Source organism: Hermetia illucens, chromosome 1 (assembly GCF_905115235.1).
Source record: "Hermetia illucens chromosome 1, iHerIll2.2.curated.20191125, whole genome shotgun sequence".
Taxonomy (NCBI): domain Eukaryota; kingdom Metazoa; phylum Arthropoda; class Insecta; order Diptera; family Stratiomyidae; genus Hermetia; species Hermetia illucens.
This window is the reverse complement of record NC_051849.1, coordinates 125,530,907-125,558,433: the sequence shown is the minus strand read 5'-3', so window position 1 is coordinate 125,558,433 and position 27,527 is coordinate 125,530,907. Positions and strand designations below refer to the sequence as shown.

At 43.5% G+C, this 27,527-nt stretch overlaps 1 protein-coding gene across 4 annotated transcripts in view; it reads left to right on the top strand.

The window, feature by feature from the left end:
• Positions 1-27,527, top strand: part of LOC119647214 (ras-GEF domain-containing family member 1B) — a 1,018,095-nt gene that overhangs the window by 931,009 nt on the left and 59,559 nt on the right. For 3 of the 4 annotated variants that reach the window (XM_038048042.1, XM_038048043.1, XM_038048040.1), the window contains one exon: positions 19,198-19,361. In XM_038048042.1, the coding sequence (XP_037903970.1) occupies positions 19,198-19,361 (164 nt within the window). Of the gene's footprint in view, positions 1-19,197; positions 19,362-19,420; positions 19,809-27,527 lie in introns of those variants that run through there. The other variant, XM_038048041.1, reaches the window with a different exon arrangement.

Here is a 27,527-nt window from a genome sequence, read left to right as displayed (position 1 = left end):
TCGGCCACTCTATCAGTTTGTGACCATGCCGTTTGGGCTCTGCAATGCACCTCAAACCATGCAGCGACTGATGGATAAGGTCATCCCTGCTCACTTACGTCATCAAGTCTTTGTATATTTAGATGACTTGCTGCTTATTACAGAGACCTTCGACCAGCACCTGCTGCTTATTACAGAGACCTTCGACCAGCACCTGCTGCACTTGAGCGAAGTGGCTCTCTGTATGAGACGCGCTGGCTTGACGTTGAACATCCGGAAGAGCAAGTTTGTCATGAAGGAAGTTCGATACTTGGGGCACATCATCGGTAACGGGACGATTTGTACCGATCCCGACAAGGTACACGCCATCAAAGATTTTCCGCGGCCGAAAACCGTCAAGCAACTGCGGCGGTTTCTTGGGATGTGTGGGTGGTATCAAATTACGCTTCGCTGACTGCACCGTTGACAGACATGCTTCAGAACAAGCGTCAGTTTTGCTGGTCTGAGGAAGCTATCTTGGCCTTCGACGCTCTGAAAACGAGTCTCTCCTCGGCTCCAGTTCTGCACAGCCCCGACTTCTCCAAGGCTTTCGCCATACATTGTGACGCAAGTCAACATGGTATAGGAGCGGTGCTGATGCAGAAGACAGAGGAGGGACATGAAGTTCCTATAGCGTATATGTCGAAGAAACTTACACAGCCTCAGCGAAACTACACTGTCACTGAGCAGGAATGTCTGGCAGCGGTGGAAGCAGTGCGCAAATTTCGAGCGTATGTTGAAGGCACCACATTCGAAGTGGTAACTGACCACGCTTCGCTCAAATGGCTGATGAACCAGTCCGACCTTCACGGCAGACTGGCCAGATGGGCATTGAAGCTTCAAGGATTCTCGTTCACCATTAAACACAGAAAGGGATCACAACCTGGTTCCGGATTCTCTATCTCGAATGTATTCACCAGCGGAGGTGGATGCTTTGGAGAGAAGTGGGAACAACGCAGACGTGGATTTTGATTCACCACATTTTCGGTCTGCAAACTATTTGCAAGTAAGAGAGCGTATTAGGGAGAATTCCAACAAACTCCCTTATCTGCAGGTGTGCGATGGATTGGTATACAAGCGAACCAATCATGCTTCAGGAGATGAGCTGCAGGAACAACAGGCTTGGAAGCTTTGGATTCCGGAGGAGCTGACGATGGAGGTGATCACCCGTGCCCATGATCACCCTTTGAGTGTACATGGGGGGGTTGGTAAAACCTTGGGTAGACTGCGGTTGTGGTATTATTGGCCTAAAATGGTTTCAGGTCAAGGACTATATCCGCAATTGTGAAACGTGCAAGACGTCAAAAGCTCCCAACCAAACGCTCCAACCTCTAATGGGAAAAGCGCTCATCTCCGATCGGGTATTTCAACGTTTATATATCGATTTGACCGGCCCATACCCCATATCTCGCGCCGGAAATATCGGAGCAATAGTCGTTCTCGATTCTCTCTCAAAGTTTTCATTTGTGGAGCCGATTAAACGGTTTACTGCAAACGTGCTGACTGAATACTTGGAGAAGAGAATCTTTCATGTGTTTGGAATCCCTGAGTCGATCACGTCTGATAATGGGGTTCAGTTCAAATCAGTGGCTTCCAACGATCTTCTGAACCAGTATGGCATTCAACACATTTACACCGCTTTATACTCCCCGCAGGCAAACGCCTCGGAGCGAGTAAATCGCTCACTGTTGGCTGCTATACGCGCTTATATCGGTCCTGATCAAAGAGATTGGGATAACAAGCTGTCATCCATCAACTGTGCCTTGCGTTCAGCGAAACACGTCTCGATAGGGACTTCACTCTATCACGTCGTTTTTGGGCAAAGCATGGTCACCCATGGGATTACCTACGCCCTTTTACGACGCCTGAACGCCTTGCCAGATGCGACTTTGGAGGTCTGTTCTCAGGATAAACTTGCTATTCTGAGAGCAGAGGTTCAGGGGCGAATCCTCCAGGCAAGAGAGACACAGGAAAGGGGTTACAACTTGCGTTCCCGAGCTCGTGAATTTCAGGTCGGAGATGTCGTGTATAAGCAGCTCTTCAATTTAAGCAGTGCAGCAAAGCGGTACAATGCCAAATTGGATCGGAAGTTCGTGAAGGCGAAGGTCATCGGTCGAGTCGGAACGGTTCAATACGAGCTGGAGAACATCGAGGGTCGTAACCTAGGCATCACTCACGCGAAGGACCTCAAGGCCTAACGTAGGTTTAGATCTCGGGCTGCCTTTCCTCATAAGCACGCCAACTCTCAGCCGCTATCAGCAGTGATGCCCTCACTGGTCTTCAGCTCTCTTTCCTCGACCGGGTCTCGAAAACCCAGCTGCCCTGTAGTGACCGCGGCTGCGCGACGGGAGCGGCATCTCATTCGGATCTTTCTTAATTAATTTGCTTAAACAATGCATTTAATAGTGTGCAATTGCCTTAATGTTCGCCGCAGATTGCACATTATTGAATGCATTCGGGCGAATTGATCTTGACAAGAGGCGAATGATTTGCCGCATCCGCAGGCGCATGCGCATGTTGCCGCAACATTGCCTAGGAGTGAGAAAGGCTATGTAGCGGGAAGTGAAGCGGTGCAGTGAAAAAGAACGGGGAGTTGTGGTTGGGCTTTGTTTGAAGACAGAAGAAAAGAAGAAGTTTTGGATCGAGAGAAGGAAAAGAAGAGGTTCTTGTGGAAGCAGATGAAGCTGTGCGGAGGTGAAGAAGAGTGTTGAGGTTGAGCTTTGTTCGAAGGTGGAAGAAAATAAGAAGTTCTGGATCGAGAAAAGTAAAAGAAGAGGTTCTTGTGGAAGCAGATGAACTGTGCGGAGGTGAAGAAGAGAGTTGTGGTTTGGCTTTGTATGAAGGCAAAAAAAAAAGAAGAGTTTCTTGTGGAAGCAGCAGAAGAAAACATTGCTCTGCTTTGTTGTGACGGGATTGATGGTGATTCTGCAAGAATTTACGCAATACGTCTATGGAATCATCCTATTAGCGTAACTTACATTGTTAATGATAAATTATTTTTTTTTATATAATTGTGTTCCTTATCATATTGTTTTTAGAATTTCTTATACCAGCATCAATCCGAGCTCGGAGTGACGTCCCGAGTGAGTTATTGTTTTTATTTTTTTTTATTTTCTATCTATTTTCTTTTTTTTATTTATTTTCTTTTACTTATTTGAATTCGATCTATTGTTTATTTTTTTTTTATTCTCACCTTCTTGTTTTAACTTGTTATGAAATTGGATGAAATGTTGAATAATGATGCGTAGATAATCTAACCGTAGTTTGAGGACTTCCTCTCTTTCTTTCCTCCTTACTCCCGCGGAATTTCTAATAAGGGACATCCTCAAAGGAATAACTGGCCTGAGGATGTAGAGGAAGGATGGGAACCTCAGAGGCCACGCCTCATACAAGATCTGAGGTGGAAGAGACAGCAATTGAGACGGTGATCCGTTGTGGATCTTCCCCTCCTTGATCGCGGCACTCGGGTCCGGAGACTTACGGCTCCACGCGCGCGGTCGAGCCGGTTTTTTTTTCTCTTTTCTATTTTCCAACTTTAGTTCGCGTTCTGTTTGTCCTTCGATATTTAGCATCCGGTGCGCGGACCCACGCATCGGAATAGACACGTTGTTTCGAGTAATGAAGCGTGAGGGATCAAAGCGCTCAAAGGGCCCCTCCACATTCCCGAGCCTGGCTAGCACAGAGGCGTGCAAGAACGTGTCGACCGAGCACTTTGATGGAGCTTCAATCTTTGTGGGCGGACCTTCACGGTCAATTTAGCCAATTAGTTTAGATTTCTGGGATAGCTCTGCCCTCTAGGTCATTATCGGCCACTCAGGATGATCGACCTGATCTCCTATTTCCACTCATAAAATTACAACTTCTCAACTTGACTATTTTGATGCTATCCTTCGGAACAATGTTTGCAAAAAACACAACAACGACCCACTATAAACTATGGACAGCACAGGTCGGTCTCTATATGAAGCAGCTGGGCGACTCAAAGCTGGTGCGATGAAACCTTAGGATTGAAGTGGACTTTCCAATACGGGGAATAATCAAGTATCGTCAAGAAGTGAAGGAGGCATTAGAGCAGACGAAAAGGATGTGCAAAGAAGCTTCCGAAATTGTGTCAACCACACACTGCCACGCTCTGTTGAGACATCTTTTATTCAGACATGAAGACATCATCCGGAAGATCGAGGAAGTGCTCAATGTACCGGCAGCAACGAGACAAAAGAGGGGGTTACTGGGTAAAGTTCTAACCTCCCTCTTTTGCGTAAATTCCGAAGTATATCGCGACACCGATGAACTTCACCGCGACTACCTCGTGGAACTCCAAACAGCCACTCGACAGAATGTCCTACTGAACGCCCGGGTAGAAGCGTATCACTCAGCAGCATCCGATCGTTTGGAAGAGTTTACCGGGAAACTAAACTTGTTCATCAGAGCAGTCGATGAAATGAGTAGGTGGTATAGACGAGTCGACTCTGGGAGTTTATGTGTCGAGGTAGTATCCGGATATTTAATGGCAGTGGATTATTATGACGGACTGGATGCGAGGTACACCAGAATTCTAGCCACACTCTATGGCCGTGGAGATCTACTGGGTCTAGTAACAAAGGACGCGATCGCCAAAGCAGTGGATAATGTCCGGAACAAAATAGGTACCTCGTTTGAAATCCTTCACATCCCGCTGGAGCGTATGTTGCTCCACAGAGACAGATCAGGTGAGAATCTTCGGTTACCTGTGCATTGTTGGATTACATGCGTATCGATTGCTTCACGTCACCGCACTCCCCCGAACCAATGGGGAAGGACGATATTTGGTTCCACTAATTAACTTCCCCACAATTGCCATTGACTACGGCAACGACAATTATTTAGAGCTCAGCGAGGACGAGATCGCATCACCAAGGGTCATGAATTGCGCGATTGATACTATATTCAAACGCCCATTCAAACCGGCATGCCCGTTGTATGCCACTTCGAATAACAAGACAACTTCGAAGGAATTGATGGCGAACAATAGCTGGCTATACGTCGCCAACGAACCTGCACCGATCACCCTTACTTCTAATGGCCAGCGCCGCGAACTTGTATTTGAAGGTATCGGCATCACTGACACTCAGACGATAGCTGTGACATCCAGTCAGACGGCAGACATTTGCGATCCACATTTTTGAAGGCAAGGAAGGTGATTTCATCCTTCACCATAATGATACCGCCTGGAGATGTGGGCAAAATTCGGAAGAACGATTCCCGCACCATTCCACCACCAATTGCTGAAATTGGGCATCAGGTGCTTCGCCCCGTACAGATCAAGATTCAACTTTAACAACTCAGCACTTAATTCATCATCATCATCATCATCAACGGCGCAACAACCGGTATCGGGTCTAGGCCTGCCTTAATAAGGAACTCCAGACATCCCGGTTTTGCACCGAGGTCCACCAATTCGATATCCCTAAAAGCTGTCTGGCGTCCTGGCCCACGCCATCGCTCCATCTTAGGCAGGGTCTGCCTCGTCTTCTTTTCCTACCATAGATATTGCCCTTATAGACTTTCCGGGTGGGATCATCTTCATCCATACGGATTAAGTGACCCGCCCACCGTAACCTATTGAGCCGGATTTTATCCACAACCGGACGGTCATGGTATCGCTCATAGATTTCGTCATTGTGTAAGCTACGGAATCGTCCATCCTCAGGTAGGGGGCCAAAAATTCTTCGGAGGATTCTTCTCTCGAACGCGGCCAAGAGTTCGCAATTTTTCTTGCTAAGAACCCAAGTTTCCGAGGAATACATGAGGACTGGCAAGATCATAGTCTTGTACAGTAAGAGCTTTGACCCTATGGTGAGACGTTTCGAGCGGAACAGTCTTTGTAAGCTGAAGTAGGCTCTGTTGGCTGACAACAACCGTGCGCGGATTTCATCATCGTAGTTGTTATCGGTTGTGATTTTCGACCCTAGATAGGAGAAATTGTCAACGGTCTCAAAGTTGTATTCCCCTATCCTTATTCTTGTTCGTGCTTGTGTTTGACCAGTGCGGTTTGATGTTGTTGGTTGATTCGTCTTCGGTGCTGACGTTGCCACCATGTATTTTGTCTTGCCTTCATTGATGTGCAGCCCAAGATCTCGCGCCGCCTGCTCGATCTGGATGAAGGCAGTTTGAACGTCTCGGGTGGTTCTTCCCATGATGTCGATATCGTCAGCATAGGCCAGTAGTTGGGTGGACTTGAAGAGGATCGTACCTCTTGCATTCACCTCAGCATCACGGATCACCTTCTCGAGGGCCAGGTTAAAGAGGACGCATGATAGCGCATCCCCTTGTCGTAGACCGTTGTTGATGTCAGATGGTCTTGAGAGTGATCCTCCTGCTTTTATCTGGCCTCGCACATTGGTCAGGGTCAGCCTAGTCAGTCTTATTAATTTCGTCGGGATACCGAATTCCCCCATGGCCGTGTACAGTTTTACCCTGGCTATGCTATCATAGGCGGCTTTAAAGTCGATGAACAGATGGTGCAACTGTTGTCCATATTCCAACAGTTTTTCCATCGCCTGCCGCAGAGAGAAAGTCTGATCTGTTGCTGATTTGCCTGGAGTGAAGCCTCTTTGGTATGGGCCAATGATGTTCTGGGCGTATGGGGCTATCCGGCCTAGCAAGATAGTGGAGAATATCTTATAGATGGTACTCAGCAACGTGATACCTCTATAATTGCTGCACTGTGTGATATCTCCCTTTTTATGTATGAGACAGATTATGCCTCGCTGCCAGTCGTCAGGCATTGATTCGCTGTCCCATACCTTGAGCACAAGTTGATGAACCACTTGGTGTAACTGGTCGCCTCCATATTTAACCAATTCGGCTGTAATTCCATCGGCTCCTGGCGACTTATGATTTTTTAGCCGATGAATTGCACGGACTGTTTCTCCTAAACTTGGTGGTGGCAGTATTTGTCCGTCGTCTTCAGTTGGCGGGACCTCCAACTCGCCGATGTTCTGGTTGTTCAGTAGCTCATCAAAGTACTCAACCCATCGCTCTAATATGCCCATTCTGTCGGAAATCAGATTTCCCTCTTTGTCTCGGCAGGATGAGCATCGAGGTGTATAAGGCTTCATCCTGCTGACTTGTTGGTAAAACTTCCGCGCCTGGTGCGGTTGCTCCCTGTACTTTTCTAGTTCGCAGACTTGTTGGTTCTCCCAGGCTTCCTTTTTCCGTCTGTGAAGTCGCTTCTCCGCTCGACGGAGTTCGTGATAAGTCTCTGCGCGTGCCCGCGTTCTTTGAGAATGCAACATTACTCGGTATGCGGCATTCTTCCGTTCCATTGCTAGCTTACATTCATCGTCAAACCAGCCGTTCCGACTCCTTTTGCGGCTGGGGCCAAGTATATTTGTGGCCGTATCCATGATAACGTTCTTCAGGTGGTTGTGAAGATCATTAGTTGATGCTTCATCTCCAGGTCCTCTATTGACTGCGGTTATTGCGGCATCCATTTCCCTCTTATAGGTGTCGCGGAGGGTTGTGTTGTGGATGGCTTCAGTGTTCACTCTCACCTGATTGTCAGCGGGGATTCTAGGTGGTATTGTTATTCGAGCTCGGAGCACCATGCCAACGAGATAGTGATCCGAGTCTATATTGACCCCCCTATATGTTCTGACATTCATCAAGGCTGAGAGGTGGCGGCGTTCGATCAACACGTGGTCAATTTGGTTGAAAGTGGTCCCGTCTGGAGAGGCCCACGTATGTTTGTGGACCGCTTTCCGCGCAAACCAGGTACTTCCAACAACCATTTCGTGTGACCCTGCTAATTGAATAGTCCGCAGTCCGTTATCATTTGTTTTTTCGTGTAAGCTATGGGAGCCAACGTATCGCCTGAATACGGGCTCCTTCCCTACTTGGCTGTTAAAATCCCCAAGTATGATTTTGATATCATATCTGGGACAGGCTTCGAGGGTTCTTTCTACTGCCTCGTAGAAGGTATCCTTCTCCGACTCTGCAGTCTCCTCTGTAGGGGCGTGAACGTTTATGAGGCTTATATTTCTAAACTTGCCTCGCAAGCGCAGAGTGCATAGCCGTTCGCTTATACTTTCAAAGCCGATAACAGCAGGTTTCATTTTTTGGCTGACTAAGAAACCTACTCCGAGCACATGGTTTACTGGATGGCCGCTATAATATATGGTGTAGTGGCTCTTCTCCAGGAAACCGGTCCCTGTCCATCGCATCTCTTGCAACGCTGTTACATCAGCCCTATATTGGGACAGGGTATCGGCTAGCTCCTTATCAGCTTCATCTCTGTACAGGGAGCGAACGTTCCATGAGAAAATGCGCAAATCGTTGTTCCTTTGTCGTTGCCGGGTCCGTCGTTTTAATATCCATCCTATCCGAGGCTCCTGTTGTGGCTTCGTAACGGTTGTTTTCCGTGTAGGGTTGTCAGCCCTACCCAACCCCCAACCTGGAGGACCAGTTGGTACAATTTGTCCCGTTTTTAGGCGCGGGAGACTCGCCTTCATCCTTCTCCGTCTGCAGCTTTTCGTCAAGAAAGAGCTCCCAGCGGTCACCACGTGGAGGTGGAGATAGGGTTTGGTAGTAGAGCTGTTGGTGTTGGTTCAGCAGGCATTTCCCAGGTTTTATGCTCCATCGTGGGTACCAATCCACGTTTCGCCCCGGGACCTATACTACCCTTTGACCACCACAGCACTTAATTAGTTCTTAATAATGCTTTCATTCATATATTGCATTGTAATCATGTCTATTTATAATCATGCTCATAATTGATGAGTCAACCCAATACGTTTCTGACCTTGTGACCCTTTTACTGTGCAAACATGAAATAGAACACCACCTGGCATGCGCCACATATGAACTAGCCGGGTATTTCTGATTTTTAAATTATGGGCAGGTCACTGCTTCTTCTTTTTCTTCAGCCTTTGTCCCGTTCACAAGCCGGGTCGGCTCGTCGTGAATGGCTTCGCCATTTGGCTCTATCGAATGCCTGATCTGGGCGCAATCTCGAGGTTTTCAAATCCCCATCCAGCGTATCAAGCCACCGTTGCTTAGGTCTGCCTTTTGGTCCTTTACCATCGACTTCGATGTTCAGACCAATCTTGGCAAGTGGATTCTTGGTTGCACGAATTGCGTGACCATACCATCGAAGACGCCTCTCTCGCAACTTTTCCACGATCGGTGCAACCCCATAACGATCGCGGATATCCTCATTTCGGATGTGATCTAAACGTGTGACGCCACTAGTCCAACGTAGCATTATCGTCTCCATTACCGCAAGACGCCGTTCATTGTCTTTTATAGTCGGCCAACACTCAGAACCATAGAGAGAGACTGGACGGGCGACATTGGGGTAAATTGTAGATTTGAGACGTTAGTTGATACGTCGATCACAAAGAACACCAGTTGTGGAACGCCACTTCATCCAGGTTGCGTTAATGCGTGAAGCAATTTCATAACGCAGTTCTCCATTGGCTGATAACGTTGACTCACTGCTTGTGCAGTTTAAAGGGTGTCAGTGTTTGTGCACTTTAAAGTGTGTCACTGTGTGTGCACTTTAAAGTGTGCCACTGGCTAGTCGAATCCTTGAAATCGTGGGAACATCGATTATCAGCAAATTGATTTTTAGGTATGTATAGAATAAGTTAGCATTAAGAAAGGGCAGTATGTGGAATAATGAGAAAGTAAAATCGTCCCATTCTTATTATCCTCCTGACCTTATCCTTCAAGGCAATCGTCCTCTACGACAGTTGAAGGCATTCTCTACCTAATCAGTGCAGACTAGAGCGGTCACCTGTTAGGTATCCACATCAAAAGTTACTGTAGAATACGCCATCCTAATGCCTTCACAGTCATATGTGCCCGATGCAGGAACACTCTGATGACTGAGACTGGGCTGTTGAACTCGACATTTTGGATACAAGGTCTTATGCCTATTCGGGAGCACCCAACACTGACAGATGACCTTCGGATCCTCCCAACAGCTTTCGAACATAAGTTCAATCTGACGACAAACCCAGACCACATCTGAATCATCATTACGATTCTTAGGCTGAGCTTTTCCTGAGATGAACTGCATGTTCGCCTCCTGTTCACTCTCCGTTACGCGATATAATTTTTCTGGCCCTTTTCGAGGTTTGGATATTCCAATTTGAATCTTCAGGCTTCGGCCACGGAAGGGAAACGTGTCGCTATGTCTGCCCTACTCTGCTTTGCCGCGCTACATGGCTGGGGCAATTGGTTTCTTGGAAGAAGAAGAAAAGGAATGGAAATAAGTCGGGAAACCGCAAGCTGGACGCTTCAGGTACAAAAGGTTTTGTGTACTTCTTAGTACGTAGCACGTAATATATTATGTGAGAGTATCCACTTTCGGATGATATTGCCATTCATAGTCTTGAATTTGCAAAGAAGCAACAACTTTGACGAATTATAACTTTGGTAGTAATAGTGCGATTTCCACCAAACTTGGTGAAATCATGCTCTATATTGCAAAATTTCATGGTTCTGGATGAACTTAAGAGGCGTTCTGCAGCCAATTACTGAAAATTATAGTAATATACTATTATTAACTTTATTTGAAGGGATATCGATACTTTCTAATGCATTATTAATTACATTCTAGCTTGAATATTTAGCTTAACTAACTTAACTTTATTTCAATGGGTGGCTATTACAATTGTTTGGTCTACCCGACCTTCTAGGTAATTATTACATTAATTGTATTAATTTTAATACATGAATCTTAACATTTATTTTGAACTGAACTGAATTATTTCAAAACTGCGCTTGCACTAAAAGCGCCCGAAGGTGATACTAAACTTAATCTAACTTCTAAATTTAATCTAACTTATTCTAACAATAAATACTTAACCTACTATTTACAATAGCACATTACATGTTTTCTGCTTAGCCTCGGTGTACCCCTACCAGGCATGGGAAATCATAGAGGGAAAGGGCGGTGGGTTTAAGAGATTCGCTCACTATTTGGCAGGGCCTTAGGAAGGTGCTACCCTGTTGGTAGAGTTGCCGGATTAGTGGATTTGGGTTGTACTTTTGGGGCGCCGATAAACTTCGGCGTTTCTTCCGGTCTTCCAGTTATAGGAAAGACCAGTGCAATGCCTTAAAATCCGGCGTTCGAATGCCTCACATTTGAACATGGTTCGGGTGGAGCAAGTGATCCACGTGGGCGCTCCATAGCAAATAATGGGTCAGATCAGGGTCTTGTACAGGGTCAGTTTGGCCTTGGTGCTGAGTCCTACCTTTTCTTGAAGAAGAAAGTAGACCCTACTGAGTGCATCGCGTACCTTACCGACAGCGAGCTCAAGGTATGGCTTGCACTTAATGAGATCGTGAAGTTTAACTCCTAAGTACTTTATTATCTGGGAATTGCTCACTGTAGTGTTTCCGATCTTCATTTTTAAGCGTTTAGCTTTTCTGTGGATTCCTCCAGAACCTACGTAGCTAGATTTCTTCCGAAAGGTGCAGAATTGCGGTGGAAAGATATTGTAAAATGTGGGTCCATAAATGGACCCTTGCGGTACTCCCGATATTACCGACAAGAAGAGAATTCATTTCCCACGCTGACATATAAATGCCTATCTTTGAAGAAGTTTAGTACAATTCTAATTATCGGAATTGGAAACTCAAGATCTATTAGCTTGTAGATTAGTCCGTTTACCCATACGGAGTCGAGGGCCTTTTCTAAGTCTAATGCACATGCTACGGTCGGCTTATTACTGAAGTTAAGTCTTGCGACGACAGTGTCGTGAAGGTAGCTAAGTGCATGTTGTGTTTGGGTATCATCTCTTTGAGATTGCAATATTGGACTAGCCCGATTGTCCACACTCTCTGAAAGAGTTTACCTAGATTGGACAATAATCATTAGTTGTTAGGCTCACTAGAGCTGCCGGATTATTTTGAGGCGGAGGGGTATTGAGCTGAGACTCAAATAATTTCGCAAGGACTTGCGCCTTTCCGGCGTCTCTACAGATTGATTCCCTGCTCCTGGTAAGAACAAAATTACGGGACTAATTTTAAGTTAAGTCTTTATTGCTGAATTGCGCCACCATTTGCCGGATAATTGTACTCCGACAATTAATCCGGGAAAGCAATGCTTTTTACTCAGAGAGGTTCCTACGCCAAATCTGTCTGATCTTCATGTGCAGCATGATGTCATGCGGGACTTTGTTGTACACAAACTCATCGGCTTTGATCAGCCTGGTATTTCTGCGTGTAGCAGTATTGATGGCGTCTGCAGCCAAAATGTCCGACAGATTGCGATCTGTGGCGAGTTTATCCAAGTTCAGCATTCGTGCGGGCGAATGATCTGATGGTTACCTTAACACTCTTCTGCAGGTGTGAAGTTGAGGCCATTTTGAGTTCAACTGCAAAATGGTCGGACATGCCTGGCAAAGTTCTACAAAAAGTTACCTGAAAACTTTGCTTGATTTCGTCAGGCAGCAGAAAAATGACTAGCGGGTCTTGTCGGGGAATCCGGCGAGAGCACCTCAAAGTTGGCTGGCGTGCAAGGTTCGTGGATTTTCCCATTTACATTTTCTGCCTTATCGCCTCAGGAGTTGTGCCGTTAGTTAAAGTCGCCAAAGAAGATAAGATAGTTTGATTTTAACTGGAGATCGCCCAAGACCTTTAAGTCATGGCCCAGTTGCTCACTTCGGGAATTGCATTTGATATAAACGGAAACTACCAAAATCCGCCTATTATCGTCGGAACAGACTAGTAACTCCTCGATGACGACTGCCTCAAAATGGTAGTCTTTTCTTACTAGAAAGGCAGCGCTCGTGTTGCTGTTATGCCGAATAGTGCTGTATCCGATGAAATTGACATTATGGCTATGGTTTAGATGATTCTCAGAAACGCAGAATATGTCTGCTTTCAGAGTGTTAATCAACTCTTGGGCAGTGGCACCATGGTCTTGTGAGACCAAGGACGCGGCGTTAAATTTGACTATGTTTAACTTCATAGATTCATTATTAGTTGGATTACGGCAAACGAAACTGTTCGTTCGTCTGGTCGGAAGCAAGACTTTCGACCAAGTTCTTGAAGGCCAGTTTGTTGCCTTGTGGATCTTGAGGTTCTGCAGCTTTAGGAAGAGTATTCTTAGCTGGTTGGGCGTACGATACGCCTGGCCGAGACAAGCTTTGTGACATCTCTTTCACCGTTTGCCTCTTCCTTACGGTCTCCGCGTTCTTCCTTGCCCTGCCAGCTTCCCTTCTAGCAACCATATCTTTGTATGCCAGTCATCCGCAGTAGTTGGCGGGATGTCTAGTCTGGCCGCAATTGCAGCACTGTGGCGTCTCCGCCGAGAGTGTAGGACATTCTCCGCGAACATAAGATGTTGTGCATTTCACGCACCTGTGCGTAATGGAACAGTTGAGGGCGATGTGCCCGAAATTCTGGCAGTTGTAGGACTGCACTTCGAAATCTTTTGGTGAAGTATATATTTCACTTTATATACTTCACTGAGCTCTTGGCAGGACTCGAAAGTAGCTATGAACAGTTCCGATTGCGACTTCATCGGGAGCGTCGGGTTTTGGCTGTGCAGAAGCTTGTCTGCTCGCGTGACACGCTTTTCAGTTTGAATTGCGAGTACTCCTCGTTGAGCTTCCGCAATATGTCCGCCGGATCTGTCTCCCTGTGGAGACCGCGAATGATCAGGGATTTGGTCCTCAAGGTCGGTGGGGTGCTGGTGGTGGCGTGCAGCCCTTTTTCTCTTATGAGAGCGAAAATCGCGCCGTGATCTTCAATCGTTTCGACGAAGATGAAGGTCCTATCAGCCCTCGTATTTTTCAGGGTTGCTTTCAACCCTTTTTCTTTAAGGAGTTTTAAGAATTGCGGTACATTCAGTTTGTACCCAGTTATCGGGGGAATTCTCAATTTCCTAGGGGTGGCTGCTTGGGGTAAAGATAGTGGGGTGGTTGGTGGGGCACTTACATTAGTGGCACTAACCTTTGACACAAAACCTTATAAAGAAAATTGTTGTTGGATATTTTTTTGGGCGTCAAAGCAAAGTGAAAAATTCTGGCTGAGTTTTGTTACGGAAATTTCGCACCGCTTTCGCGCAAAAGCCGCCACACAGCAGAGCTTTTAATTTCTGTTCGATTTCGAAGACAAAACGGGTTGAATTGTGTGGTGATGTGTAAATCGACGAGAAGTCCGTGGCAGCGAGCGACGTGATCTTACCCACGAATTTAACGGTAGACGTAAAAGCATTTGGATTGCAAGTAACGGTTCTGCTTACTTAAGGCGAGATTGGGTCGATTACTAGTGCTTTCAGTCGCGTAGGAAGATGAGGCTAAAGATGTAGAAACCGTGCGGATTTGTCCTTTTTGCGCTGCGAGAATTGCTGTTGCGATCCCTCGCTCTTGCGCCGGAAAAGGCCAGGGCTATTGGCGAGCTGCATTCGTGGTTCGCGACCGTGGAGGTTGCCTTAAACGAGGCGCAGTCAACATCATTATGTTTCTCGTCGGTTACTCACTTGCTCTTGTCGAGTTTTCTTAGTTTGTGGGGCATTTTGTGTAAAACAAAACCTTACTAAAATCGGTTTACTGTCTGTCTGCCTGTCCGCCACAAGCATTTGGTGGGAAGGTGGGAACTGTGAACATTTACGCACTGTATGCGTAAATTACATAATTCTACATTGATTTTAAGGGGGGTCCCCATATATGCAAAAGGGTTTTGTTAATTGCTGTTTTTGTAAATATAGTCATGTGGGGTATCAAATGAAAGTACCAGTACCGGCCGGTATTAGTTTCGACATTTGTTTGAAAGGTAGGGAGTTCGCGGGGTCGAAAGTGATGATTTCTTCAACGGACCCATTCTCAGAAACAACCAAACCCAAAAATCTGAAAAAAAAATGAGAGGCACTATATGGTGCTGCTCCGAAGTACCCTTCATATCGATATCTGTTCAAATTAAGTTAATAATAGTATATAACTATAATTTTTAGTTATTGGCTGCAAAATCCACCTTAAGTTCATCCTAGAACCTCGAAGTTTTGAAGCAATATAGGTTATAACATAGAGCATGGTGGAAATCGAACTATTAGTAACAAAATTATAAAAGGTCAAATTTGTTGCTTCTCTGCAAATTAAAAATTTTAAATATCACTTGAAAGTGGATATTCTCACCTAACATGCATATATTACGTGCTACGTACTAATGGGACAAACGCACACTCAAATGTCACATTTTTCATACCTGAAGCATCAAGCTTCCGGTTTCCCGACTTGTTTTTGTTGCACTTTGAAGTTCCTATGCATATCAGTTGGAAGTTTCTATTTCATATTATTTAATTAAGATTCCAAATCCTAGAAAGTGCACTGTGAATAAAAACTAATGCCATTGGCTTATATTTAAATTGGGAGACCAGAAAAACAAAAATGAAAAAAAAATATTCCAATGATGACCTCTTATCTATGGATATGTTAAGGTCAATTTAAATTTTTCTGAGAGGGTTTAGAATTGATTGAAATGATCATTTATTTAACGGGGCCATTCTCAGAAACTGCCCAACCGAAATATTTGAAGAAAATCAAGAAGCTGCCACTATATGGTGGCTAGGCCTCGAAATACCTTCCCTACCGGTATGTCTTCAAATAAAGTTAATAAAAGTATATTCGTGTAATTTTCAGTAATTGGCTGCAGAACGCTCCTTAAGTTCATCCTAGCACCACGAAATGCAATGATGGAGGCTATAATATAGAGTTTTATCCTACCAAGTTTGGTGGAAATCGCTCTATTACTAACAAAGTTATAATAGGTCAAAATTGTCACTTCTTTGGAAATTCAAGATTTTGAATGTCAATATCATCCGAAAGTGGATATTCTCACATAATATATGCGTGTATTACGTGTTACGTAAAAATGACACAAATTCATACTCAAATGTCTTTATAAAAGAAATACACAAAACCTTTCATACCTGAAGTGTTCAGCTTTCGGTTTCCCGACTTGTTTAAATTTCATTTTATTATTACATATAGTAAATCCCATTTATTTTGATAATTCGTTGCACTAGTAACTAGTTTTGTTATGCTAAATTAACAAAATAGACTACCATAAATTGTAGAAAAACAAAGATTTACTCTAGCCCTCCCCAGGAAAGTTTCAGTCTCCCCAACTATTGACCGTCCCCCCCCATTACATTGGAAGCGGTAGGGGAAAAGAAGACGGGGGCCACTGGTCGCGTAGATGTTGGCACAGCGAAGTTGGTAACCAGATTACATTCCGTTTGCCACACACGCAGCACCCAACCGTGCAAATTCATTTCGTTGCGAGATCTCGAAGAGCGCGCATCGTCACGTCGTGGCACAGTTGTATACTATACACACTCTCCCTTGACTCTTAAAACAAGTCGGGAAACCAGAAGCTGGCCGCTTCAGGTATGAAAGGTTTTGTTTGCTTCTTGTGTGAGTATATTTGAGTGTCGAACTATCCCATTTGTACGTAGCCCGTTAAGAATATGCATTTAGCATATCCGATTTAGTACTTCGGATTGTAAATCTACACGGTGAGGCAACTTTGAGCTACTGTAACTTTGTTACTAATAGTATGATTTGGATCAAGCTTGGAGATAATATGCTTCATATTATATTTTATACTACTACCAACTTTTATAACTCTGAGATAAACTTAAGGAGGGTTTTACTCAATTTTCCCAAAAATACGGTAATATACTATTATTAACTGAATTTGAACAGATATCGATATGGAGAGTATTTTGAGGTCTGGGTACCGTAAAGAGGCAGCTTCATGATTTTTTCCAGATTGATCACTCACTGCATGTCTGGAGGTCCACAGGTCCCACCTTGTCACCAAATTTCGTATCAATCGGTATAGCCGTTTCTGAGAAAAGTGCCTATGACAGACAGACGGACAGACATTGAACCGATTTGAATAAGGCTTTGTTTTACAAACAAAACCTTAAAAAGGGAAATCAGTGCAAGTACGCACGATTTCAAATTGCTCCGCCCTTGAGCATGAGCGAGATAAAACGAAAATTGGATCAACTGTCTTTGTCATGCCATTTGGACTTGCCAATGGTTTAGTGAGATTGGCAAGTTTTTGTATGGATGGATAAATGAATACGTGAAACTACTTTTGGCTATATGGATGAGCACCACATTATTTCCAGAATAGCAAAAGCTCATCAAATGAATTATATGATATTACCTGATGGGTAGGTTTTGTCAAAATGTTTGACGCCAATCCGGTGTCAAATTGGAAGTAATTGGAGTCGTTTGTCATTTTGCACGAAATGAAGTGCAAAGTAAATTAATTGCATAATTAATAGTATAATAATTCTATAAACTGCAAACTATCTATCTTAAATTGTTATCTATTTATATTCTGCACGTCGGTTATAAATCTAGTAAGAACATAACCGTTGATAATTTCTCCTATTTAGGGTCGAAAATCATAACCGATAACAGCTACGATGATAAAATACGCGCACGGTTGTTGTCAGCCAACAGAGCCTATTTCAGCTCACAAAAATTTTTCCGCTCGAAACTTCTCACCATAGGGTCAAAGCTCTTACTGCACATGACAATTATCTTGCCAGTCCTCATGCATTCCTCGGAGATTTCGGTTCTTAGCAAGAAGAATTGCGAACTCTTGGCCGCGTTCGAGAGAGGAATCCTCCGAAGAATTTTTGGCCCCTTACATGAGGATGGACGATTCCGTAGCCTATTTAACGACTGAATCTATGAGGGATACCATTATCGTCCGATTGTGGATAAAATCCGGCTCAATAGGTTACGGTGGGTAGGTCACTTAATCCATATGGATGAGGATGATCCCACCCGGGAAATCTATAATCTATGGTAGAAAAAGAAGACGAGGCAGACCCTGCCTGAGATGGAGCGATGCTGTAGGTCAGAACGCCAAACAGCTTTTAGGGATATCGAATTGGTGGACGCGCAAAACCAGGATGTAAGGAGTTCCTTATTAAGGCAGGCCTAGACCGACTACCGGTTGTTGCGTCGTTGATGATAATGAAGAGCATAACTGACCTTCATTTAGTCTTCAGTTTGCTTTATATCTCATTTGCGGCAAAACCTTTATTACGAAGTTGACGGGAGACGTTATATATGAAAGTTTTTATTTTACTGACCATGATGATTGCTAATACTACTACCAGAATAGTTGAACAATTACATATTTTCAATTAAACACTTATTTCATCTTTTAATTTGTATTGGTGTATGAAATGAAATTGATTGTATAAAAAAATAATAATAACCTTTATTAAATACTCTTGCTCTTGTTTTTCTTCCGAAAGGTTTTTCTCATTGCATCGCCGGTTTATTTTGCCTACTATCACTACCACTTTCAAGTAAAGATGAAACTTTGCATTGCGAACATTTATAAATGATGCATATCTATTAGAATTTCAGCCATTCCATTCAAACTTTACCGCAAGAAACGCTTTTTATACACAAACTGATCCCATTTTCATTAATTTTCCAATCAAAGCGCTATTAATTAGAAATAAACCTTTCAAATAAAATGTCTGCTTCCATCACCTGTCAAAACACACATTTCGTTGCAATACCTTTGTTTAATTTTTATTTGCACTGCAGTAAACACTAAAAGGTACACTTTAAATTTTCAACTTTTGGAATAAAATTCTCCCAGTGCACGCATATCATGAATGAAACTATCGCATCAGCAGCTTTCAAATAGAGCTTGCTTGAGGCTACGCGAGATGGAGGCCATTCGAATGCTATTTTCATTCAGGAATTTCTCTTTTTCGGTTCAAAATACAAAAATATACAAATCTGACAGAGGCCATGACACATAATTTTTTATTCAATCAAATATGGCTGACATGTTCTTTTCATCTCTCTCGTATCAATAAGATTTGATGAAGATTATGTTTTGTCCTTCTTTAGCGCCTATAATGTGTACGGATAAACTTCAGCAAAACATTTGCAAGTTGGGGCATTTTAGTGTGGGTACCGCCTTTTGGATATACTGTGACCCCTACCTCATACGCACGCACATACATGCAGTATATATCGGACTATTTTCGTTCATACCGGTATCATATTAGCATTCTTTGAAGCCTTAACTGTACTAAATTGTAATGAAAAAGATAGCCTCGAAAAGTTGTCTCTATATTTCATATGAATACAGTACGCTAAACGGCAATAACAGTGCTACCTTTTACAGGCTTCCCAATGGCGATTTGAATATTACGGCTTTTAACCGATTGGCCGCTATTGTAAAAGCATATGCAAATCATATGGCTGATGTGAAACTACCATTATCAGAAGCTGGAGAATATGAAGATATACTTCGTTACTTACAAAAAACAACGTTTCTTAGCGATTCAGGTAAGTGATTACTTCATTCACTATATAAATACAAGTTACTTATTGAGGTTTCCGATCAGAATAACATGCCCTGGAGCCTTATCATGTTAAAAATTAAACTCATCCTTTCCGGCAAACAGATCAACATTCGAAGGGACAATTATAACTATTCTGAGTTATATTATATTCTACAAGGCAAGGCTCCCACACCATGCCTACTAAAGCAATTCCAGTTAGTTTGGAGCGTTCACATTGAATTGCATAAGTTCTTTGACTTAGCGTTTTACATAAAGGCGCCTGTCCAATTCGGGGAACTTAAATTTACACTCATCAGGAAAGTTGGCTCGATGCCAATGCAGCTTATTCCACTCGACATGTTCGCAGCCAAGTGCAGGAAAATACGCATAACAGAACTACGTCCACGAAGTCCGCGCTTTCGCAATTGACGCATTGCAAAACGCGCAGAAATTGATATATTTTCGAAAATAAGTTTTTCTGTGAAACAAAACCTTATTAAAATTATATTTTATATATTATATTATCACCTGGTGTGATTGGTCGCTTCCATATTTAACCAATTCGGCTGTAATTTCATCGGCTCCTGGCGACTTATGATTTTTTAGCCGATGAATTGCACGGACGGTTTCTCCTATATTTGGTGTTGGCAGTATTTGTCCGTCGTCTTCAGTTGGCGAGACCTCCAACTCGCCGATGTTCTGGTTGTTCAGTAGCTCATCAAAGTACTCAACCCATCGCTCTAACATGCCCATTCTGTCGGAAATCAGATTTCCCTCTTTGTCTCGGCAGGATGAGCATCGAAGTGTATAAGGTTTCATTCTGCTGACTTGTTGGTAATACTTCCGCGCCTGGTGCGGTTGCTCTCTGTACTTTTCCAGTTCACAGACTTGTTGATGGTCCCAGGCTTCCTTTTTCCATCTGTGAAGTCGCTTCTCCGCTCGACGGAGTTCGTGATAAGTCTCTGCGCGTGCCCGCGTTCTTCAAGAATGCAACAGTACTCGGTGTGCGGCATTCTTCCGTTCCGTTGCTAGCTTACATTCATCGTCAAACCATCCATTCCGACTCCTTTTGCGGTTGGGGCCAAGTATGTTTGTGGCCGTATCAATGATATCGTTTTTGAGGTGATTGTGAAGATCATTTGTTGATGCTTCATCTCCATTTCCCTCTTATAGGTGCTGTGGATGGCTTCAGTCTTCACTCTCACCTGATTGTTAGAGGGGATTGTAGGTGGTGTTGTTATCCGGGCTCGGAGCACCATGCCAACGAGATAGTGGTCCGAGTCTATATTGGCCTACCTATATGTTCTGACATTCATCAAGGCTGAGAGGTGGCGGCGTTCAATGAGCACGTGGTCGATTTGGGTGAAGTGGTCCTGTCTGGAGAGGCCCATGTATATTTGTGGACCGCTTTCTGCGCAAACCAGGTACTTCCAACAACCATTTCGTGCGATGCTGCTAACTGCACTAAATGCACCTTTCGTTATCATTGGCATCCCTATGTAAGCTATGGGAGCCAACGTATCGCCTGAATACGAGCTCCGTCCCTACTTGACTATTGAAATCTCCAAGTATAATTTTGATATCATACTTGGAACAGGCTTCGAGGGTCCGCTCAACTACCTTGTAGAAGGTATCCTTCTCCGACTCTGTAGTCTCCTCTGTAGTGGCGTGAACGTTAATGAGGCCCATATTTCCAAACTTGCCTCGCAAACGCAGAGTGCATAGCCTTTCGCTTATATTTTTAAAGCCAATAACAGCAGGTTTCATTTTTTGGCTGACTAAGAAATCTACTCTGAGCACAAGGTTTACTGGATGGCCGCTATAATATATGGTGTATTGGCTCTTCTCCAGGAAACCGGTCCCTGTCCATCGCATCTCTTACAACGCTGTTACATCAGCCTTATATTGGGGCTGCTCAGCAGCATTCGGTCTGTACAAGGAGTGCACGTTCCATGAGAAAATGCGCAAATCGTTAATCCGTTGTCGTTGCCGGGTTCGTCGTTGTAAGATCCATCCTGTCCGAGGCTCCTTTCGTGGCTTCGTAACATCGGTTTCCGTGTAGGGTTGTCAGCCCTACCCAACCCCCAACCTGGAGGACCAGTTGGTACAGTTTGTCCCATTTTTAGGCGCGGGAGATTCGCCTTCATCCTTCTCCGTCTGCAGCTTTTCGTTACGAAAGAGCTCCCAGCGGTTACCACGTGGAGGTGGAGATAGGGTTCGGTAGAAGAGCTGTTTGTGTTGGTTCAGCAGGTGTTTCCTAGGTTTTATGCTCTATCGTGTGTACCAATCCACATTTCGCCCTGGGACCTATAGTACAATTTGACCGCCGCCATAAAATATGTACTTTATTTTATATTTATAAATATTTAAAATTCTTCTATCCACTCACCATCTGCCGTGATCATTTAAAAAAATTATGGTTCCACTGCTGCCATGTTTGTAGCTGGTAGAGCACCGGAAAGAAGAAAATTGGAAATATTATAATTATTGAATTAGAAGAAATTTCCTGTGAAATCAATTACAATTTTTAACAAATATTGGTACGTCATTTTAGGATCACATCCACATCAGCACTGATAGCACTATTTATTTAATGCCGAAAATGCATCATCGACATCGCTAATGGCATAATTGCATCGAACTCAATGCCGCAATGTCATGAATGCTTATGAAAAATCTTCCCTTCATGATCAACACTTCATTTCATGTCTTCAAGGTTTTCGATGGTGCGTGTTGTGCCGACCTTGTTGTCAAACGAAACTGTAATGGGTTGAAGAATTTTTAGAACAGTTGCAATTTGTTAACAGTAAGTGTAGAAAGTAAGTGGGGAAGCAATGTACTGTAGATTTAAGTGTCGGCTAAGAAATTGCTAAACTTCAGAAGCGACGTGTTTCTTTATCAGAAAATGTAAAACAAGGATAGGTAGGAACGATTATAAGGTATTCTAGCCTTATGAAAAAGGGCAAATCCAGGCAGGTAAATGCTTTTAAACGGAAGATACTAACTCCACAGGAATTGCGCCCCCCGACCACCTCTTGTAAGCAACGTTTAAGCCACCTCTAAGGGAACCTGCCGAATCCTGAAATAGGCGAGTTAGTGGATAAAACTAGCGGGAATTCAGGAGCATATCTTAGGAGTAAGTTCTCGTGCAATAGGCATGAAATTTGCTGTAAAAACGATTGTTTTCCAAATTATCAAGTCGGTGGTGCAAGCTTCTTTTGTCCAATTAATGTCTGCCTGATCCTTGAGACAGGCATTTGCCTGATACAGAGGCAAACTTTGTGTCAGACATTTATGTGTCACATCAGATAGACAAATGTTTGTCAACGCGTCAGACGCAGACATTTGTCTGACTACTGCCTGTTTAAAGTCTGAGACAGAAACAGACAGTCTAATACAGAAATAGGCTTTGTATGTGTCAGGCATTTGTCTGACAATTGCCTGAGACAGACATTTTCCTGTCGGATTTCTGAAGCATACTCAGAAATTTTTTCGACTAATGTTTGCCTGATGTTTGAGAAAGACATTTGTCTGTTATAGAAACAAACTTTATCTGTATTAGGCATTTCGAGTCTCCGCACTCTCTCTTTTTGCATGAAATGTCAACGATGAGACCAGTTCTGGAAAGTACTGATCCAGACTCTTCATTAAATATGACAATATTCTGTGAAAAAATGTTGCAGCCTTCCTACTACATGTAGCATCAACTTAGAACGACATTACTCACTGAACGAAAGGGGATTGACAGTAAACATTTCCGAAGAAAACGGTATGACAAACTGATAGACAGATAGAGAGAGAGTGAGGGAGACGGAGGGACTGCCAGACAGACAGTTAACTGATTTTAACAATGTTTTGTTTCACAGACAGCCTTAAAAACGAAACCTTTTGTATTTTGATTGTATAACTCTCGGTGAAGTGGAACACCGTTCCCCGATTGTGATAGCACGACATCAAAATTCCGGCACGAGTAATTTACACATACACGCACCCCGGTATTGATCTCACCTTGAAAGAAACGAGTCTTGCAATACGTTTCGCGCAAGATCGACACTAAACTAAGTAGTCGTTTTGAAGTAGTATTAGTAGACGGCCAACTTAGCTTATCAAATGATTTTAGATATGTTTCAGCAATGCAATGCGACCTATTTAATAGGGTAGACTAATAATCGTTGGCACAACAATCCAATTGGACCAGGGCCTTGAAGTGTATTAGAGCACTTCATTTAAGACCGTAACAGTACACTACGGGATTGCAGTACCCTATAAAAGGTAATGTGGTTAGTATTGCGCTCGCCCGAGATGACTACCCTGATTTGACTCAAGTACTCATCCACAGCTGACTCGACTGGAGTCCGACGTTAAATCAAGATAAAAGATTACTGAAAAAAGCAGGAATAATCCCTTTCGGAACAATGAAGGCAACTTTCAAAACATTCAGACCAGGTAGGGAATCCAAATTTGTAATAGGTAGTCAAAAAGTTCTCATTGCTTCGTTAGAAATAAACTCGCCAAACTGCGCCCAAAAGCGATGTATCCCATTTATTAACGAATTTAATAATACACTTCTGCATTCAATACTAGAGATGGGTAGGTGATGCATGTAATGTCCGAAAGGAATATCACCCTAAAGAGTAATATCACATTACTATTACCGAGCGCAATCGAAACATTACGAACCATGACAATATCGCCGCATTACTTAGCATCACCGCGTTACTTAATATCAGCACATTAGCCAAGACCACCGCGCTACCTAACACCACCTCATTACTGAACATCGCCATGTTACCTTATGGTGATATTACTTCTGTGACATGTAATATATTGTAATGTGATATTACTATACATTACAAAACCAATTGATCATCAAAAGTTTTCATACATCTTCTTCTTTTTCTTCAGCCTTTTTCCCGTTCCCAAACGGGGTCGGCTCGTTTGATCGGTTTCCCCATTTTGTTTTATCAAAAGTCTGATCTGAATGCAATCGCGAGGCTTTCAATTCCCCATCTAGCGTACCGAGTTCCCATTATTTCGGTCGGCATTTTGGTCGCTTACCATCGACTTGAATGTTCAGACCAAATTAGGCGAGTGATTTTCCGTTAGAACGAATTATGTGAAAATACCATCGGAGATGCCTATCTTTAATTTTTCCACGATCATCGGTGCGATCCCATATCGATCGCAGATGTCCTCATTCCTGGTGTGATCAAAACGTGACATGCCACCAGTGGAACGCAATATTTTCGTCTCCATTACCGCAAGACACCGTTCATTGGCTTTTATAGTCGGCCAACACTTGTGTGTGTGTGTGTGTTTGAGATGGGGGAGAAGCTGAACACTCCGACCTTAGTGGTCCATTGTACTCGATTCCCCCGTCTAATAGAATATCTCGGATTCGTTTATGTATGGCAGGATTTCCGTTAGTGGATGTGATGCTACCCGCTGCAGTTGAAGCAAATCTGATATCTGATGTGTCCATAAGCGGGGCACTAATCTTGGAATCTTGTTCCCAGTTTTTGATAGCAGCATCAGCCGGCCAACACTTAGAACCGTAGAGGTCAAGACGACGGACGACACTGTGGTAAATTGTATGCAAGGTTATGTGTATTTCTTTTCCAAAGAGATTTGAGTGTGCATTTGTCCCGTTAGTATGTAGCACCTAATATATATGCATATATTATGTGAGAATATCCACTTTCAAGTGATATTGACATTCAGTCTAGAATTTGCACTGAAGCGACAGCTTTGACCTATTATAACTTTGTTAGTATAGTGCAATTTTCACCAAATTTAGAAGTATCATGCTTCATGCTGTAGCCTACATTGCTGGACAATTTCTTGATTCTAGGAGGAACTTAAAGGGGTTTTCCCGCCAATTACTAAAAATTATAGTAATGTACTATTATTAACTTTATTTGGACAGGTATCGGTATGGAGGGTATTTCGGAGCCTAGGCACCATACAATGGCAGCCATTTGACTTTTTTTCAGATTTTTCGGTTAAGTTGTTTCTGATAATGTGTTCGTTAAACAAATGATCACTTTCAACTCCCCGCACTCCCCACCTTTCTAACAAATGTCAAAACGGCTTCGGAAAGTACCTTTCATTTGATATCCAATATGACTATATTAGATAAAAAAAAATTTACACCCCCTTTTGCATGTATGGGGACCCCCTTAAATTCGACGTAAAAGGGTATAACTCACTATATGCGTGAGCGTTCACAGTTTCCACCGTTCTACCAAATTTGGTGCCAGTCACTACAATTGTCTCCGAGAAAAATGCGTGTGACGAACAGACAGACAGTAAACCGATTTTAATAAGGTTTACGCGTATGGGTCCCCTTAAATTCTACAGAACATTGCGTGATTTGCACTATGAAAAGCGATTCACAGATCACAGGTTTTCACTAAATTTCGTGACAACAGATTTAACTGTTTCCGAGCAATTTTTATGTGGCAGGTACACATCAAATCGATTTTAATAAGATTTTGTTTTACAGCGCTTCAGGCGTAATCCCAAATGTACGAAACTTTGAGTACTTGGCAGTTCCACTTGTATAGTAATTTAAAATTCAAGAGGTGAACCTAAAACAGATACAAACAAGTCAGAATACCGGAACTTCGACACTTCGTATATAAAGGTTTTGCATGTGAGGAACATCCTATGGAATTTTTTTAATTCGTACATAGCTTAAAATTATAATGCCGGGTCCACACACTTGGCACTTGCCGCAAACTACAAACCTTCAACAAATATTTACCTTGATTTTGCGTATCAACATCGTCATCGGGTGCAAATGCGATACACTAGCCACAGACGTGCAACCAAGTTGTTGCTTGGCGCAAGATTCCAGGTATGTGAGGAAGTTCCAGCCGCTTCAACCTAATTGACCAACCGCAACATGTCCACAGACGGTTAACCACGTTGCAACCTTAACTTGCCGACAAAAGTCCAATTTCCCGGTACCCAAAAACTTACTTGACGACTTGCTTGCACATATGTGGCTAGTATTAAGCTGACTTAACACGTTTACCGCTTGCTGCAACCCAGCGGGATCTAAGTCACTTAATCAAGGGTAGTGAACCGAATAAAAGTTTTAGGTGCAACAGTGCAGTTTTAAAAATACAGACTGCAATGGGTAAGTGGAAATACAGGGTGCGGCAGCATAACTTCCTTTTTAAAATGCGCGCCACTCAGTTAGTTGATGTCATAGCGGAGCGTTTTGTCCCGACACGGTTCAGTCGCCATCATGCGTGGGAATAGTGAGGCGCGTGCCTTTGCCGTTGAGGTTTACTTTTCAAGCGGATGTTCGGTTATTGCCACACAGCGTGCATTTCGGAATCGCTTTAATTTAGCCCCGTTGGCTCCCGTCTCAGACCGCAAATCAATTGTTGTATTGTTGCTATATTCAGACAAACTGCAAGTGCGACAAAAGGAAGAACTGGAGTCCCTCGGCCCGTTAGATCACCTGAGAACATTGAAGCAGTGAGAGCGTCAATGTTGCGATCGCCACGGCGTTCTGCGCGCAAACACGCATCTGCCCTTGGACTATCCGGTCGTTCTGTGAGAAGAATTCTTCGTAATGATCTTCATTTTCATCCCTATAAGATGGCGATAGTGCAGGAACTTTCAGAACGTGACTTCAATTCTCGGATGAACGCGTGTGAGCTTCTTATTGATGTCGTTCCCGAGGGTGCTATTGTTTTTTTTAGCGATGAAGCCGATTTTCATTTGTGTGGGTCGGTTAACAAGCAAAACATGCGCTACTGGGCTGACACCAACCCTCGAGAATTGCATCAAAAGCCTTTGCATTCACCCAAAGTCACAGTGTGGTGTGCAATTTCCTCAGCTGGAATTATTGGTCCCTGGTTTTTTGAGGAAAATGAGGTTACAGTGACAGTGAATTCGGACCGCTATGTAAGCATGCTACAGAATTTTTTCTCCCACGGCTAGAAAATTTGGATTCGGGGGACACTTGGTTCCAACAAGACGGTGCAACAGCACACACTTCAAAAGCAACGATGGCTGTTTTGAGGGAACACTTTCCAGAGCGCCTTATCTCAATTAGAGGCGATTTGGAATGGCCGGCACGCTCTCCCGATCTGTCCCCTTGTGATTTTTTTCTATGGGGTTTTTTTAAATCCCGTGTTTATGTGAACCGTCC